General features: G+C 44.6%; 1 protein-coding gene across 3 annotated transcripts in view; it reads left to right on the top strand.

Annotated features, from left to right (window-relative positions):
• WWC3 (WWC family member 3) overlaps nt 1–17,624 on the top strand; it is a 101,890-nt gene that overhangs the window by 45,032 nt on the left and 39,234 nt on the right. For all 3 annotated transcript variants that reach the window (XM_039874227.1, XM_039874218.1, XM_039874208.1), the window contains 2 exons: nt 6,671–6,747; nt 7,620–7,699. In XM_039874227.1, coding sequence (XP_039730161.1) covers nt 6,671–6,747; nt 7,620–7,699 — 157 coding nt within the window. The remainder of the gene's footprint in view (nt 1–6,670; nt 6,748–7,619; nt 7,700–17,624) is intronic.

Genomic DNA, 17,624 nt, shown 5'->3' with positions numbered 1-17,624 from the left:
TGGAACTGGACGAGGACATATCAGTAAAACTTGGAAGGAAGGTTGTTACCAGTGATTGAAAGGAAAAATTGCCTCAAGAGAAGGGGTGTCTTACGTTCTCGCTACTGTACTGGTGCAGCCAGGGTGTCCGTTGCTCTGAGTGCGGGGTCTCTGGACTGGAGCCCTTGAGGATGCAAATATAGGAGGACCTTATTGCAGCCCGTCGGATTCCACACCCCGCCCGGGGCGTGCGGAGAGCAGCCCCAGCGCGGCACCGAGCCTGTAGGTTATAGGCATTCAGAACCTGCAGTCAGCCCTATGGAGCTGGGGTATCCCTCAGCATCGATTTTTATATTTCTATGGGCTTTACACTCCCTTGACATTTGGGCGGAGAGGGAATTACACTCAATTATGTTCCTTCCTGTGCTCCATGGGATTTGATTAATGCCTACTGAAAAAAAGACATTCTTTATTATGAAGAAACCGTCAGTAGAGGAAACAGATGACTCTGTGGTGTTGACTTGAAATTCTAACATGGTCATCAGATTCCATTTCCCAACCGCCTAGAAGTCTCTGCCTAGACACAACCTCTGTACTTGTATAGGTTGCCTTGGTGGCCAGATCTGGCCTTCCCGTTTTCATGAAGGCCCGGAGAGGCCAGTGGATCTTGCTGGGTCCTATGTCATCACGGAAAAAGACTGTGAATGGAATCTAGAATTAATCCAAGTAGTTTATCAGGTTGCTGCTGTCCCCGGAGTTTTGACCGAGCTCTTTCAATTTGCCATTGAACCTGAACTACCAGTTAAAATGAGGAAGATTCTTAGATATGACTCAAATGAATTATTTTGGCCACAGGATAAAGTTCAAGACAGTGATCCTGTTGGCTTGAATTGTCATGATCTAACAAATGTCTACTGCAGAGGTCTGGGCCGCGTCGGGAGCTGCTGGTGGTAGGACTCGTAGCATTCCTGGGCTGCAGTCGGCCATTCGGGCCTCACACAGCTCAGCTCGCTGTCAGTGCTAGTCATCTAAAGCGGGGTGGCTCTAGTCCTACGAACAGAATATCATTTGGACTTATTTCTCATTATTCCTTCATTGGCAATGACTTGAAGCCAAAGGAACCGATGTTCGATGAGCTAGTGTCCTCTATACGTTGTTATGAGCGCAACATCGTGAAGCACATGACATTATCTTTGATGTACACACGAGAAGCTGAATACTGGGGAGGAAGTTACTTCTTCAAGGTTACATACATAGTAATCGGTAGAACCTGGATTTGAATCCAGATCTGTTTGTGTATGTAGCCTTCAGTGCTCTGTACTGTTTCCTAGATATAGAAGAGGCAGCTTGAACGAGCCGATTGTGTTTTTGGAATACCTTGCCCTCCCATTGTTCAAGTTATCTGGAAATAAGGACCGGTTATAAATTGACAAGTCATCTGACTGTTTTGCAACACTAAATGGGGCAAGTGGAAAGCAGAGCACTTTCTACTTTTTGACTTTCTCATGGCCCCACAGTAGGATTGCTAAACTATTCATGTAGTTTTCAACAGATTTTATTTAGCATCTATTGTTAGTATATAGTAAACTTGGGGGACACAATTTATCCTTAATGGCTGATTGGGGGGGGCGGAATAAGGCAATAATGATGAACAGAGGAATTAACTAGAACAGCCATTTCTAATATTGGAGCAGAAAGGGACAGAGGAGGGCGGGAGGAGGGGAAGCGCAGCTCGCCAACACCCTTCACAGATTTCCCCCTGAGTTATGGAAATCACCAGAATAAAACTCCATTCATTGGAGAGGAAAGATTTTGTGTCAATATTGGACCATCTGGTATCTAAGAATATCTAATCCTTGACCTTTTTTGTCCCTGACTAGAGAGCAAACGTAGATGCTTTGCTGAATTTGAGCACACATGTCCCCATGAGGCTAAGAAGCCAACTTTATTTGTGTGACTTTATGAGCTAGTTGTCTGGTGCCCAGTCCTGTTTCATGCTTTGTAGAGCACTGGGATGGAACTGCTCTGCAGTGGACTCATTCTCCTGAGACACACCTTGTACTTTTTCTACAGCTCCATTTTCTGGAGTGTTCTCCTACTTTCCTCATTCTAATATGTTCTTCTGTTTGCCTTTCTTTTAACACTGAATACGTTCGTTATTGCAGAAACTTTTTTTTTTTTTTCCTGGAGTTACCCTTTCATTCTTCCCGAGAAGCTCTAGCCCCTGGACGTGTTCAGATGAAGTATATGACCATTTACAGAATCTTTTGGAAGGGATTCGCGCATGGGGTAAATTATAGTCTGAGCCACAGGACAGCAATTTGTGTATGGCTCACAGGCTCAATCCTGTCCACTCAGGGTGTTTGTAAATAAAGTTTTGTTAGAACATAGCCACCTTCATTCACTTACCTATTATCTATAGCACCTACTATGGCAGAGTTGAGTCGAGACAGAGACTATATGGCCCACCAAGTCAAAATATTGACTATGCGGCCCTTTGCAGAGAACGCTTCCCAATCCCTGGTATATACCAGTCGTTTTCAACCCTGCCTGGCCATATGTAAGAATCTCCTGAAGGACTTTTCAAAACTGCTGCTGCCTGGGCCCACCCCAAGACATTCTGATTTAATTGGACTTGAGTGGGGCCAGACATTTGTTTGAAAGCTCCCCAGGTGATCCCCACCCAGAGTTGAGACCCACTAGACTAGGTAGACTGTGACCGTCTCTCTTAGCAGCAGGAATACGGCTTTATTTGTTAGCTTGGCTCCTAGGAGCTACCAAGAGTCTACACCAAAAGTCTCTTTGAATGGCTGGGAAAGAGTCAGCCTTATCTCTGGTGAGAAAGTGCTGATCCATCCTGAATTCCTGAGTTAGGTGGTGGTGGAGCTTGACCTTATCAGTGATCGGTCCTGCCAACATTCTTTCTGAGGCTCCAAGCCCCTCCCACAAAGATTATCTTCCTTTCTTCTCTGGTAAAGGGTTTCTCATCTGTTATCTAGATTAGGATAAGGGCCGAAGTCCATCCATTCAGCCTTTTGTTTTATCTCATGCAAGCATGTTGGAGCAGGCAGGAGAGAAATGGATCGCACAGCATTTTTCATAGCTATTAGTTGGCAAGATTCAATCTTGAAGGTTGTAGCGGAGTACACATGTTTACCGAGAGATAATCCCCCAGTCTGTTCTAGAAAGAATTCTTGATTTGGATTTGGTGGTCTCTTGTGTTACTTCTGTAGGTCACCCCTGAGTGGGCTTGCTTTTTTTGGTCCTTTGCTTATGGTGCCTTTAAAAAATGTCATGCCCTCTTTTGTTGGCCTTGGTTCTTTGTCGCTGCTCTGGTAATTAGTACCTGTCAGCATGGAATCTGTCAGGGCTTGCCTCCTTCCTGCCAGTCTTCCTTCGCTCCCTTGAGCAACTCTCGTCAGTGCTGACGCCTGGGGGTGTACACCTGGTCATGAGGAGCAATCTGCCCAGAGGATGTCTTTGGAGAGGGACTACTGATCTTTTAAAGCATATCATCCCCCTGGGGTGACCTTAGGTTCACACAGCGCAGAGGAGGCCTGTGTGGAAGAGAGAGACAGAGACAGACGGACACACACACACACACACGTTTCCCCCTTTCAATAACCTGTACAATCAAAATCCAAGATGAGTACTGTGGTCAGTAGCATTTTAAGTATTAAATACACAGGTCTATTTCACCCACTGGGCCATGGGCATTGGGGAGCCAGAGGGCTATCCCTTCTTACATCGGAAAAGTTAATCTGATGGAAGGGCGCTGGACAGCTGACCCACAGGAGCCCGAGTTCCAGACACGAGTCCCTCCGTGACTGATGGCATAATGTAAATCAAGTCACTACAGACTCAGTCTTTAATCTATAAAGTGGAGGGAGGATAATCATCATCTCTCACAAAGATTTTATGAGAATAGATGAAATAAATGTAAAAAGCACCCTGTAATAGCAGGGTATACTAATTCACATTGTCGTGGCCCAGCTAAACTAAAACCTTATTATCACGTCATCAAAAACAATCGTGTATGCCTGAGTGGACTCCTTAATCTATTTAATAGCTCTGCCCACTCAGCTTGAGAGAAGAAAGCTTCAGAGGTGAAAGTCTGGTATTGATCATAAACTTTGAGATTGGACACATAACAGAGAAAGATACTTCTTTTTCTAACTGTTATGTAGCGCATGCTGTTAAAAATGGAGTCTGGAGTCCTGAGCTATTCCCTGGACTCCAAAAATGGATTCCATTAAACTTACTGGCAGATATAAGGAACTGAGAATTGGTAGAAATCGAATTACATTATTAAAAGTTATGCCAACGTTCACAACTCTTTTTAGCATTTGAAGATAAAAGGTACTCGCTGTCTTAGGTACCTGATTGCTATCAGTATAAGTAAAACCTAGTCTATCATTTAGGATGGTTTCAGCTGTAAGTCACAGAAAAGACTAGTTCCCATGGCCGTAGACTATAAGAAAATCCATTGTCACATAATAGTTCTGCGAGGCGAGGTGGCTTCCCATTGGTGGATTCAGTGGCTTAGTGGTGTCGTGGATCATCAGGTAACACTTCCAGGACTGGCTGCACACTGAGTCTCCTGGGGACGAGGTGGCTAACACCCTCAGGGTGCTGGTAGTTAGGAAGGAGAATGGGGAGCATGTTGCTGTGTATTTGTCCTGTTTTACCTGCTACACCCCCCTGTGCATTTCAGGTTTTGTGCCGATGACATCAGATCATGGTTACTAGTGTTTGACTTCGCAGTTCGCATCCCTGGACCTTGGTGGTGGGGCTTACCCCAGTGGGAAAGGTCCCAGGTGATAACTGTGTGCATTGTCTTCCTTAACCGCAAAGTGGCGGGTTGACACAGTGGAAATGAGGAGTCAGCAAGCCCTAGGCTCATTTGCATATTATCTGGGTCCCAGGAGGAAGCCCCTTAAGCTCAGGTCTGAGAAACTTTTAAGCCCCAGGAGTTTAATGTGGAGATTTTATAGAAATGATTTCTGGCTTTTAATGGCATTGTTTGAAGTATTGTGTTGCTTTCATTACTAATCTTAAATGAAACCAAAGAGTCAGACAAGATGGAAGTTGCAGGATTTGGAAACAGACGTTCTTCATCTAAGGAAGAATTCTATTTTAAAAACATTTTACTCCATGTCTTGAGAGAGTACGATTCTAAATATAAGAACTTTTGAGATAAAGTTGGCAAACACTTAGCTCCTCCAGAAATTTATTTCTAGTGGTTTGAAATTCTGACTGATGGAGGCTTAAATAGTAGGTTTTCCATATGACTTTTTTGGTTTTTGTTTTTTTTGTTTTTTGTTTTTTGTTTTTTTTTAAAAAAGGAGATATCTGAACTGCTCAAATTAACTTTGGATGTGGTTCTAGTTGAAACTATTAAATAATCTTGCTGTTTAAGCCAGCCGATGGCTTTGAGCCATCCTTGCCAATAGAAAGCCAGGAAATGGTTTTGAACTAGTTTCTAGGTGTTGGCACCTAGTTATCTGACTGACAGCCTTCGAGTACCCGGATCAAAGGAGTAAAACAAAGGATGCCGGCCCTGCAGATTGGTCTTCTGAGCAGACAACATCCATGAGAATGACCCAGAGGCAGATTACACCAGTATGGGGTGACCACAGATGAAGACAGGAGTACTCCACCAGCTGAGGAAGAAATAGAAACCAAGTCATTGCAGCACAAAAGCTGGTGGCTTCGGAAGCCTAAGAGAAAGGAGACAGAAGCATCAGGAAATAACCATGCAGAGAGGTGAAAGGGGTGATGGGATTAGAAACAGCTACGAGCCGCTCCAGCTGCTGAAACAGCGGAGGAGGCTCACAGCTCTCTGCGCAGAGAGAAATTGGCTGACTTCTTAGATAAACAGCTCTCCATGTCTCATTCACCCCCAGGTATTGGCTACTCATAGTAATGATGCCGTGTCTGTAAATGGAGTTTAAATCACGTGCAGTGCACTGTTTAAGGACGCATTTATGTGTGTGATGTCTTTTAGCTCAACATCCATCCAAAACAAGCTGCTGGATTAAAAGTGTGGGTGCTTCACTTGAGTTTGTGTGGAACAAACAACCTGCAAAGAATAGCTTTTTCTCAAGCCTGTAGTAATCTACATTACTAGAAAGTTGTCTTTTTCATTTTGTAGATCGTTAGCATTTTTTCCTTTCTTACATCAAACAGTTCATCTGGAGAATATAGATATGGAGAAAATGAAACTAAAATCTTTTGTAATGAAACCATTGAAAATAACCACAGTTGACTTTTTGGCTCTATCCTTCCAGTGACTCCCATGTGCGCGTGCATTTTAAAAGAAAATAAAAATGATTTATACTGCATGTGCTATTTACATCATAAGAACAGTTTTCCATACCATAATCATACCTTTCCCTCCCTGTGTGTATATGGTTTTTAACCCTAGTAGTTTTGCAGCTGAAGTTAACAGAGTTCGGATTTAAGTATAGCCATCTATTTTATTATGTGGAATCCTGTAGAAAGGACTCATACAAAAATCAAACATTCAGATCTGAGGTTGTGAAATAGTGATTCTTTGGAAGCCAGCACCAACTCTAAATAATTAATTGGAGACTTAATTATTTAATATGGTGAATCAGAAGGTCCTACCTATGTGCATTTATTTATTTTAAAGGATCCATTATAAAATAAAATATTTTCTTCTCTTTAGCCTACTCTGGATATTCAACAAATACCAAATATGACCCACACCAAATTAAAGCGGAAATAGCGAGTCGCCGGGATAGGGTGAGTAAAACAAGTGTTTTCACAGTTAGAAGCCCCATGTGTGTTTGTATGTAACATCGATTATCGTGGTTCATTTTATGGTGGTCAGTGTGTCCAGCGGTCCTATTTTAGTAAGATTTTCGATTTCACGAATTATTATTACATTTGGTTTTACTCTCCACTTTTTTCCAATAGGAGAGAAAATGTTTCATTTTAAAACCTCAGCCCACCTAACAAAAAACCGCCCGTGCTCCCTCTCTGTGGACCCCTCGGTTCACCCCCTCGGCCCTTCTCTTGGTCATCTGAGAAGGGGGACCGTTTTATTACATTTCAACCAAGCACGGGAGACACCTTGGAAATAAAGCCCCCTGCGCTGGTGTTTCATTATCTTTTAGGGCAGCGGTTCTCAAATTCTAGCGCATCTAAGAAAACACCTGGGGAGTCGATTCAAAGTGTGAGCTCCCAGGCCCACCCCCTGAGTTCTTAACACAAGCTGGAGTGGGTCTCAGAATCTGTTTAAATAAGCAGATCCTCCGGGCGGCGGACCTTCAGGTAGTTGAGACCACGCAGCATTTCATATGTGGGATCTATGAATGGCAAGTAGAAGGGAAGATGAAGAAAGTATTACATAGTTTGCTAACTGTAATGAGTTAATCAAGACCTTGAAAAAGAAAAGGGTTGCCGGTTCCACATGGGTAGGAACCTGTTAGTGATCTGGGATTTTGGCAGGTCTTTTGGGTGGCTGTTTGATATGTATGTAAATGGAAGTTCATGGAGAGAAGAGATGATCCAATGAATTGCAAGCTAATTAGAGATTTTGATGAGAGTGATAGCAACTGTAGAAATAATTTTCACAGCTTCTTTTGTAAAAAAAAAATGTAATTTGTCTTTAGCTTTCTAGATTGAAACGAGAGCTGACCCAGATGAAGCAAGAACTGCAGTACAAAGAAAAGGGGGTGGAGACCCTGCAAGAGTGAGTTGCCCATGGTGATAGAAGGAAGCGTTTCCGGTGATAGAAGGAAGCGTTTCCGGTGATAAAAGGAAGCGTTTCCGGTGATCGAAGGAAGCGTTTCCGGTGACCTCCTTTTGTGCTGACCTCTTTGGTGCCTAGACATGAGTCCTAAAGCTTCATGGTCGTTTGTGTCTATGTTTTTATTGATGCTCATTATTTCCCAATCCTAAGCATCAGAAACTCCCTTTTCCTTGACGATACTTCATTCCTTTAAATGGAAATACTTGGGAAGCAAGACATTTATTTTACGTTTATGCACATTCTCGATAGCTGCACTGTTCAAGACACACATGGCTGTTTAAAATTTGAATTCGAGCTTTGTTAGTTTTAGTCTTCATTTTTTCAATTCTAAAAGTTAAAATCAAAGTAATTAAAATGAAATGAAATAAAAAATTTAGTCCCCCAGTCTCAGTAGCCGCATCTGAAGTGCTCAGTACTCACGTGTGGCTACTGTAGATTTTCTCTCCCTCGGTGCTATTGACATTTTGGACCAGAGAACCTTTTTGTGGTGGAGGCTGCCCTGTACATCATAGGATGTTTAGCAGCCTCCCTGGCCTTGACCGCTTAGATGCCAGTAACACCCTACCGCCCGTTTTTGACAGCCAGAAATGTCTCCAGATTTTGCCAGGTATTCCCTGGAGGGCACATTTTCCCCCAGTTGAGAACCACTGGGCTAGTGGCCATTGCATCAGACGGCACAGTTAATAGAATATTTCCATCATCACAGAACGTTCTATTGGACAGTCTGGTCCATAGGTCTTCCTCTTGTTGGCATTTTTACATTAAGACCTTATCCCTACTAAGAGTTTGGGAAGAACTTCTTATCTGCGAGCTGTATTAAGTCAGCAAATTCGATGAACAGAAGTTATTTTATAAATATTGTTGGTCTGAAAGAATTAATTTTTTAAAGAAAGAGTATTGTATGCTTGTTGGTCGAGGGTCCATTACCTCTTGATTCAGAGCCCGGCTTCACTTGCTGAACTTGGGCGTGTGCTTCACACCTTCTGTGCCTACTGTTTGCAAACAGTAGACATTTACTTCTCACAGTTCTAGAGGCTGGAAGTCCAAGATCAAAGTACTGGCAAATTTGGTATCTGGTGAGAGCCTGTTTCTTAGCTTACAGGTGGCCGCCTTCCTGCTACGTCTTCACTTGATGGGGATTGTGGGGGAGCTCTGGTCTCCGATATCTTTTCCTTTCCTTATAGGACACTAATCCCATCATGGGGTCTCACTCTCGTGACCTCATTTAAATCTAATCACTTCCCAAAGCCTTCATCTCTGAATACCATCCCATTGTGGGGTAGGGCTCACCATATGAAAATACAGCCAGCATTTTGCTTTCTCTACCATTACTCAGCAGTGCGTGCGTGTGGACGCATCCTCTTATGGTTTGGATCTGCAATGAGGCTTCCTTCAATTAGCCATGGTCACTACAGCTTTTTGAAAAAGTTTTGCTTAAGCAAATCAAGCTTCTTTTTCAGTCTCGGCTACTGGTTTTGATGCTTATTTTGTCCGTTTGTGGTGGTGCTTCCCAGAGCACCGCTATCCATTCCATCATTTTACCCTGTACAGCCCAGCCAGCCTCCAGATACTCAGATACCTGTAAGGTGCTTCTGTGTGCACCGTGGCCACCTCCTCCTGTGTCACTTCTGCTAAAGGGGATAGATAAGAAATAAGCAGAAGCAAGTAATATAATTTGGTAGGGCTTCAAAAGTTGCTAGGACCGTCTCGTTGAATTGGAGGTTGGTTTTCTTCTTTCATTTGGCCACACTGTAGCTTTCTGTCATTACCGGCGAGAATTAAAACTTCACAGTGCCTAATACCTGCTTTCAATGCTAGGCATTGTGCGAGCTGGAGATTGCAGTTAATTTAATTCTCACTTGTAGAAGCTGTGGTGAAGGTGATCGAGGTTCAGGGTGGTTGAGGAGCACTCTGAGGTCTCATGAAGCCCTGAGCCTCAGAGGGGAGTCCCGCCTGGCACCTTTCCCCACCGGCTCCGCCTTCTGTAGCAGCGTTGCCGGGCCCAGCGCCTGTTCCTTTGCTTGGCCTCCATCACTCCGCCACCTCCAGTTCCTTATTCAAAGACAAAGGTTATATTACGATGTCAGGCTGACACTGAACGCTCGAGAAAATGAAAAGGGCCAGGGCTCAGGGGACTGAGAAAACCCCTTCCCCTTAGCATTGCTAGGAAGTACATTCATCTCTAGGAGTCAAAGTAATTTTAAGAATAGGAAAAGGCAGTCAGGTTTGTATAGGTTTATTGGACAGAAAACAGAGTCCAGTATAGGGAGAGCTGTGACCTCACACCTGCAGCCAGAATGGAGTATGAGTCGCGCCCCTGCAAACAGAAGGGCAGGTACGCCTGCGTTTTTGGGGGTTTTTTTTGTTTGTTTGTTTTTTTTGTTTTCTGCTTTCTTTAGCAAGATCCCACGTTTGGGAGCAGTGATGGTAAACATGTCCCCACCAAGGGGACAGTCCTCACTCCCTGCCAGAGCCTGCGGGTATATCCACTCTCCCCAGTGGAGGCTGAGGAGTGGCATGGGGGAAAGTTCTGGACCTGGCCTAGGTCCCGGGTCCCCACCCCAGCTTTCCAGATGGAACTGCCTCGACAGGCAGCGTTTAACCAGCTTCTGTGTTGTCACCATACACATTCACTCTATTTTGTGACACAATCTCACAGGAAGGAGAGAAAACATGGGCTCCGACGCCACGCTTAAAATTCTTTGCAAGCGAAAAATCATCTAACACCTTCCTCCGAGTTGCACAGGCTGTGTATGAGACCAAGACAGCCTCGTTATTTTTCTGCTATCGAACATGGGCCCTTATAAATCAGATCATGCAGATTGCTGTTATTTATTGAGAAGTTTTGAAAACCTTTGATAAGCATCGATAATGTGATCCCGCCCCGCCCCCCATACTGTAAAATCTTAACTCTAAGTGCGGAGCGTGCGTGAGCCGTTGTCCGTACATGGGCTTCTCGGATGTTATTACCAACACAGGTTTAAGGCAGAGACCCTAGGTTTTCCTCCAGAAACACTTCTGCTGTTCTTGCTTCCCAGAATATCCAGTGTGTCCTTTTCCAGAGCACCTCACCAGGAGTTTGGCCGCTTATAACATTTTCAACTCGACTTGTTTATCTTGGTGAACTTTCCTGACTAGCAAGAAAATCCATCATTACGCTTGGGTCCAAGTGAGGAAAAAAGAACCTTTTGTATTTTTTTTTAAGTCTATGTATGTTGTTAATTTTTGTAGATGGGAGCTGGCCATGAACACAGTCTCCGGGTTAATGATAGAAATTGTGTGTGTGTAATATATATAAACTTTTAATGATGGAAAATGTCAGCCATACACAAAAGTAGAGAGAACAGTATAATGGAACCCTCCAGTACCCCTCATCCCGCTTCAACAGCCAAGCACACGGCGGCCAATCTTGCTTTATCTCACCTCGCTCATCCCCCAAGCTCTTACTGCCTCATCGAAGCAAATCCCAGAATCATATTTAATCCATAAATATCTCTCCTCAACTTATAGACTCCTTTTGAAAACATAACTATAATACCTATACCCCAGTTAGTGGTAATCTCTTAATATCGTCCCTTCTCTAGCGAGTTTCCCTATTTCCGGCTTGTTCGGGTCCAGATTCAGACAAGGCCCACACAGTAGCTCTGGTTGGTGTGCCTCTTAATCTCCACGCCCCTCTTCTTTTTTTTCCTTCTGACCGCTTATTTGTTGAAGAAACTAATTTGCTTGCCCTTAGAATTTCCCTGACAGTTGGTTTAGCTGCTCGCATGCGCACGGGTGCCCCCTGCTATTTATGCAAACTGGTGTAATTAGTTTGAGAGGCTCGATCTGATTCAAGTTCAAGTTGTTTTGCTTTTCTCTTTGGGTGGGGGAGGGGAGTATTATGATTATCAGTGGGTTCTGGCATTGTCTGCCTCGTACATCCATTTATAATGTTTCCCAGCAGCTTTTAACCTAATGCTGCGCACATGGAGGTGCGAAAGATTTCAGGATGAGTTCCCAAAAGCGAGTTTGCTGGGTCAAAGGTAAATGTATTGCAGGTATGATTAGATATCGCCAAATTCCCGTCTCTAGGGGTCGCACCGTTTCGCGCTCCCAACGCTAATAGATGAGCGTTCCTGTTCCCACGGCTTTGCCAACAGAATGTGTTGTCAAGCCTTGGCATTTTTGCCAGTCTCATAGGTGAGCGATAGTATCTCAGTGTAGTTGTCATTTGCATTTCTCTTGCCGCCTTTTATCAAAGTCTTCGGAAAATAGAAGCAACATTTATGAGAAAAATCGAGCTTTTTCCAGTGAAAGAGCTACTGGGCTCTGCTGCCCTAACGTTTCTGAAGCTCATTTTGAAAAATTACCTTCCTGTAACTGGTTCCTAGCATCCAGGGGCAGAGGGGGAGGACTCGGCTAGAACGTATGCAGTTTCCCAGATGGGTGATGCCCAGGAACGTGCTGAGTGTGCCAATGGGTGTGGGGAGATTTCTCTCTCTAGTTATTCTAGATCTCCTGGAATGTACCTCGTGTTAGATTCCGAATTGTTCTGCAGCCAGGAAGCTCATTTAACGTTGCTTCACCCTGACTTTCCCACGCTTATGTGCCATTGAAGCCTTTTTCTGCCATGACACCTGTAACGTCCCTGAGTGCTGGGGTGGTGGCCCAGGACGCTTTGGGGGAGCGCTGTCCTGACTGCCTTCTTACTACCTGTTTTTCATGGTGCGCTGTTTCCGTACCTGGCACCTATTCCCTCTCATGGCTTCCACTGTGATGGCTCTGCCAGTCGCTGCTATGGCTTGCCTTTCCCACACCGTAGCCACGGGGAGTCTTTTAAAATGTCTCCTCTGATGGTGGCCCTCTGTGGCTTTTTCTCTCACTTAGAATGTAATCCAGGCTCTGGGGGGATGTTGGCCCCCTGTCCTGACCTCCTTTCCTCCCCTCCTCCAGTCTCGCCCTCAGTCACCTGGCCCAACCCCCCAGCCACCCTGCTGGTCTGCACACTGGGGCTTGCAGCTCCCTGTGCCTGGAACACTCTTCCCCTCAAATTCTTGCATGCCTATTCCCTCCCTTCTGTAGTTCTCTGGACAGATGACATCTCGACAAGATCCTTGCTTAACTACTGAATCTAAAAAGGAGCCCTCTCTGTCACAATTCCATTCCCCAACTCAGCTTTGTTATCCTTAAAACACAGATCACTGCCTGACATAACGGTGTATTTCTGGTTGTCTGTCTCCTTGACTAACATCACGTTGCACAAGGGTAAAGACTTGGTTTGTTCTTTGCTCGATCCTCAGGACCCAGACAGTTAGTTCTAGGCACAGCACAGGCTTCCATGGGATGAATGGACCAGGCCCGGTGCTGTGCAGACTGGCTGATGTCGCTGCTCCTGCCTGCTGGGAGCCATCCCACAATTCACTTCATTCTCGGACACTGGCACCCTCGGAGTGAGGGCCTGGGCTGCGACGATCTCAGGGAGGCCTCTGTGAACCGGCCGGTCACTTTCTTACTAACGTCCCTCTAGCATTTCCTTCTCTTCTACATATTATTATATTGTACTTTAAGAAATCCTATTCTTACTACTGCTATTCAAGTCGCAGAAACGGATGTTCAGTAAACGTTCCAATAACCAGTTTCCACGAGGTATATTCTTAGTCAGGTGGCCTCTTTGCTTCAAACCTTTTAGTTGCCGGATGAGCTTCTTCCCTGATGGAGTGGTATGAGTGAAGATAAACCCACGTGTCTCCTTAAATAAGAGTGACTACTCTCTCCTGAGCATTCAGTACCAGAACGAGGCAGTATTCAATATTGGAATGAGTGTTTTCTGTCCGAGGGGATTTAGTGCTTTCAGAAGAGAATAAGATTGTTCACAGTTAGAACAGGCTTAGACCAACAATGTCCCATTAACATAGCACATAAGGTCCAGCCCGTGCGAAAAGCCCAGCACTGCTCAGATAACAGTAAAACATACAGAAATGGGGGCGGAAACAAAAAGAGCATTGTTCCCGGTTGTGGGACAGGTCTGGCGTTCCACACAGGACCTGCTGTTGATAGAAAACTGCCGGAAGCTTTCTGAGGTTCGTTCAAGGCCCCCTGCCAGAGCTGGTGATGTAAAAGGTAGAGTTGTAACAAAACTTCTCATTCTTTTGGGTTGTAATGCATGGTATTAACATGGAATACCTTTAGAGGCCTGGCAACCCTTTTCTTCAAGATGTGGGTTTAAGAAGTCATTTGGTTTTACTTTTGCCGGTGCAATTCTCTTGACATCTTAAATTGAACAAAAAAATATGGAAACTTCAGGCAGCGGGAAGAAGAGGTTTGATGATAAACATGTCAAAAATGCCTTCTCAACGGTACTGTAGTCACCATTTGAAGCCGCGCCTTCTCCTTTTCTCTCTAACCATTTCTTTCATAAGCAGACCATAAAAAGCCCCAGTTTACTTTGGGACAAGATTTGACTTTCTGCGTGGGTGGCCTTCAGGTTTGACACAGTGTGACTTTGGAGGCCTTGACTTTGAGTGTATCGTTAACCCGGTGATGAAGGGGTTGAGTGCTGGTGCGGTGGGACCTCTTATTGGCTGCGTGACCTTGAGCAAGTCATTTAACTTCACCAGAGCTGCTGAGAAACGTCGAGGGTTGAAAAGTAAAGACTGTGGGTTCTGTGCACTGGACTCTTTTTACACCGTGTTGTCAGTCTGTTTGGGCTGCCGTAACAAAATACCACAGACTGGGTCGCTTATAAACAACACGTTTATTTCTCACAGTTCTGGAGGCTGGGAGTCCAAGATCAGGGGGTCCTCAGGGTCAGGTTCTGTGTCAGGTGAGAGCCAGTTTCCCGATTCATAAATGGTCACCTTCTCATTATGTCCTCACATGGTAGAAGGGGCGGGGGAGCTCTTCGGGGTCTCTTTTGTAAAGGCACTGATCCCTCATGGCGTAAGAGCTTATGTCATTATTAGCACCATCTTTTGTTGAGCAGTTATCAATTTTCTATCATTTTATTTGAGATGTAAAGCAGTATCTTGGGGTCTTAATTAAAATTTAAAAAAGAAAAAGACAGTTCTTTGGCAATCCCAGACGCTATGATTTTCCTTATAAATGGAATATGTTGATATTTTAGAAAATACCAACCAACTAATTGAGCACATCCTCTGAATGTGACCAGAGTTCTAGAGGGCATTTGAAGAAAGGGAGAAAACACCCAAATGAATTTTGCAGACGTGAAGGAAGAGGTTTCTTGTCTTTTGAAGTTTTCATTAGATGAAAATCTATCACATTTGAAAAACGGAAGTTATTTGGATTCTGTGAGGCATTTCTTACCCATATAAAAGCCCGTGGACCCTACCTTGGCCGCTCTGAGTCGGGGTACACCTGTGGATACAAGGGGCATTTCCGTACCAGTGATCCTGTGCAGACTTGAGAATTGGGAGATGTGGGTTTGAATCCTGGCTCTGCCAGATATTAGCTTGTTATCTTGAGCCACTTAGTTAATCTCTCTGAGCTTCAATATTTTCATTATAAAAGCTGAGATTTTGCTATCTCGTAATGCTGTTGAGAGGATTAAATGAGGGGACAAACGTAAAGTACGCAGCAAGACCCTGTCACCTAGTGGGTGCTTGATACATTGAGTTGTTTTAACATGCTATTTATATAACATGTAATATAATCAAATAATATATACTACATAAGTGTGGTTATATAATCTTATATAATATATAACCCTTTGTACAATTGTATGTTCTACAATGATATATAACTTTTTTAAATGATAGTATTTCAGAAATTCCTAGAACTTTGAGATCACGTTCTCTAATAGCTTTCAGACTTTTTTAAACAGTGGAATCTTTCCTCCTTTTCTTTTCCACAAACAGTATCTTCTGTGGACCCAGACAAGCTGAGACAGAGCAAAGGTGGGGGTTTGGTGCTTGCCGAAGCAGGAGTGAGGGTTCCCCAGCCACACGCAGGCTCTCTCTTTAGCTACTCCTGCTCACCACACTGAGACATCCTTGGAACAGAGTGAAAGCAGTTGCTCTAGGCCAGTCTTCATTCTTCTTCAGGGTCTCAGAGCCACTTGTATAGAACTAAGGCCGGAGCCCAGGTCTGTGACCTTGAAGTTGAACTTCTAGGCCTTCTGCAGTGCCCACCTATGGAATGAATTACAGGGCTGCCGATCCCTCTCTATGGTGGGAATTGGTGCCTGTTTTTCCCCATGTGGCAGCCGTGACCAGTGTTAGGCAAGGTGCCTTGAGAGAATGCTGGCTCCATCCCCGGGTCTCCTGGTGGCCACACTTAGGCATTGTAGCTGCTAAAAACCATAAGGAAACCACAACACTTAAGTACGGAGCTGGAGCTGACATGGTTAGCGTCCCTCATTGCATCCTGAACAGTGATTATGTGTCTAGACCTCTATGGCTATTTGACCAGTATTGATTCTCAAACAATTGAAACGATTTTGTTTAATGCAGTAGAGTTTCGTTTCTCTATATGGGTGTCAGTGTCAGGTGATGATCCATTGCCCGTATTTTTCATTCTGGAGGAGCCAGTAGACCTGCTCAGCAGAGATGGTGCTCATTGACTGTTACAGAAAAATCAGACTTTTCTGGCCTCAGGTTTTTTGTCTGGAAATGATGTAGCCCTTTTCTACAGACTTCATCAACCTATGTGGGTTGTGGTTTGGGGGCATTAAATGAGATGTATTGGGAAGCCTTTTATCAGAAGGTGACTACAAGAAGACATTAGTATGTAAACGAGTCTAGATTTCTCTGCAAGAAAAGTCAGGCCGCTTCCTTGGCAGACTTAGCGCTGCCGTGAGATGGATGGCCTTTTATTTCTACCTTGGTTCTCCATAGAATAGCTAAAATGGAAAAACACATGGCCAGGCCATGTTGGGGTTTAGGGGTGTCACCATTAACGTGTGGGGTCCCGTGGTGCGCCTGCATCTGCTTTACACGGAAGAGCAGACTGGGGACCAGTTTCCGTAAATATTTGATTTGTAGCTGATGGCAGTGACAGCGCTGCTGCCGAGCCCCGGAGCCTATTCCAAAGGGAGGGAATGGTTTCCTGCTTGTTCTATTTGTCCTTCTCTCATTCCAAGGGTGCTGACAGCTCAGATCAGCTCCCGTGCTGACTTTTGCTGTGAGTTGTGACATATGTGGCCAGGAATTTGTTAATGATAATAAAGTACCAGAGTTGGTAAATTATTTACTTTTTCTGCCATGGATAAGTAGATTCAGTATCATCTTGATAATAATAATAATCACCACCAACATGACATGCCAGGCCTCTGTCAGGTAAGACCTTTCCTTACGTTTTCTCATTCAATAAGAGAAACTTTTTTGTAAACCTATGTGACACATCAGCAAACTGAGGTTTAAAGAGGTGACGTGACTTGCTCAGGGTCCCATTGTAGAGCTGGAGTATCACTCATACTCACCAGCAGGCCAGGATGCTTTTGTGAGTGGAAAGTCAGGGCACTTGGGCTGGTTGTTAAGGATCCATCCAGATTTTTAGTGAACATGCGGGTAGCAATTTAGAACCAGAAGCTGCATAAAGTGGAGCTGGAACCTGAAACGAAAGTTAATGACTTTGCAGGGGAGTCCGTTCCATTTCTGGACCAAAGTATCCCAACTTCTTTAGCCCCGAGCCTCAAGACTCAGGTATGGAAGATGTGACAAATGACGTGTGCGCTACAGGACGGCGCGTGCTCTTGGAAGGCCAGAGCCACGTGTCATCTCAGTCAGTGCTCTGCTTCTACTTGCAGGAAGCAGGCCTTGTGTGCACAGGGGCGGGCGCGTGGGCGTGGTCTGCGAGGAGGGAGGGAGGGGTATAAGGAAGGGTGAAGAGACGTTTGGGTTGAAGGAAAGAATTAAGGAGGTGAATA

The sequence above is a fragment of the Pteropus medius genome, unplaced genomic scaffold (assembly GCF_902729225.1).
Source record: "Pteropus medius unplaced genomic scaffold, Ma_sr-lr_union100, whole genome shotgun sequence".
Classification (NCBI taxonomy): Eukaryota; Metazoa; Chordata; class Mammalia; order Chiroptera; family Pteropodidae; genus Pteropus; species Pteropus medius.
Note: the sequence above shows the minus strand (reverse complement) of the source record. Positions and strands in the feature narration are given on the sequence as shown.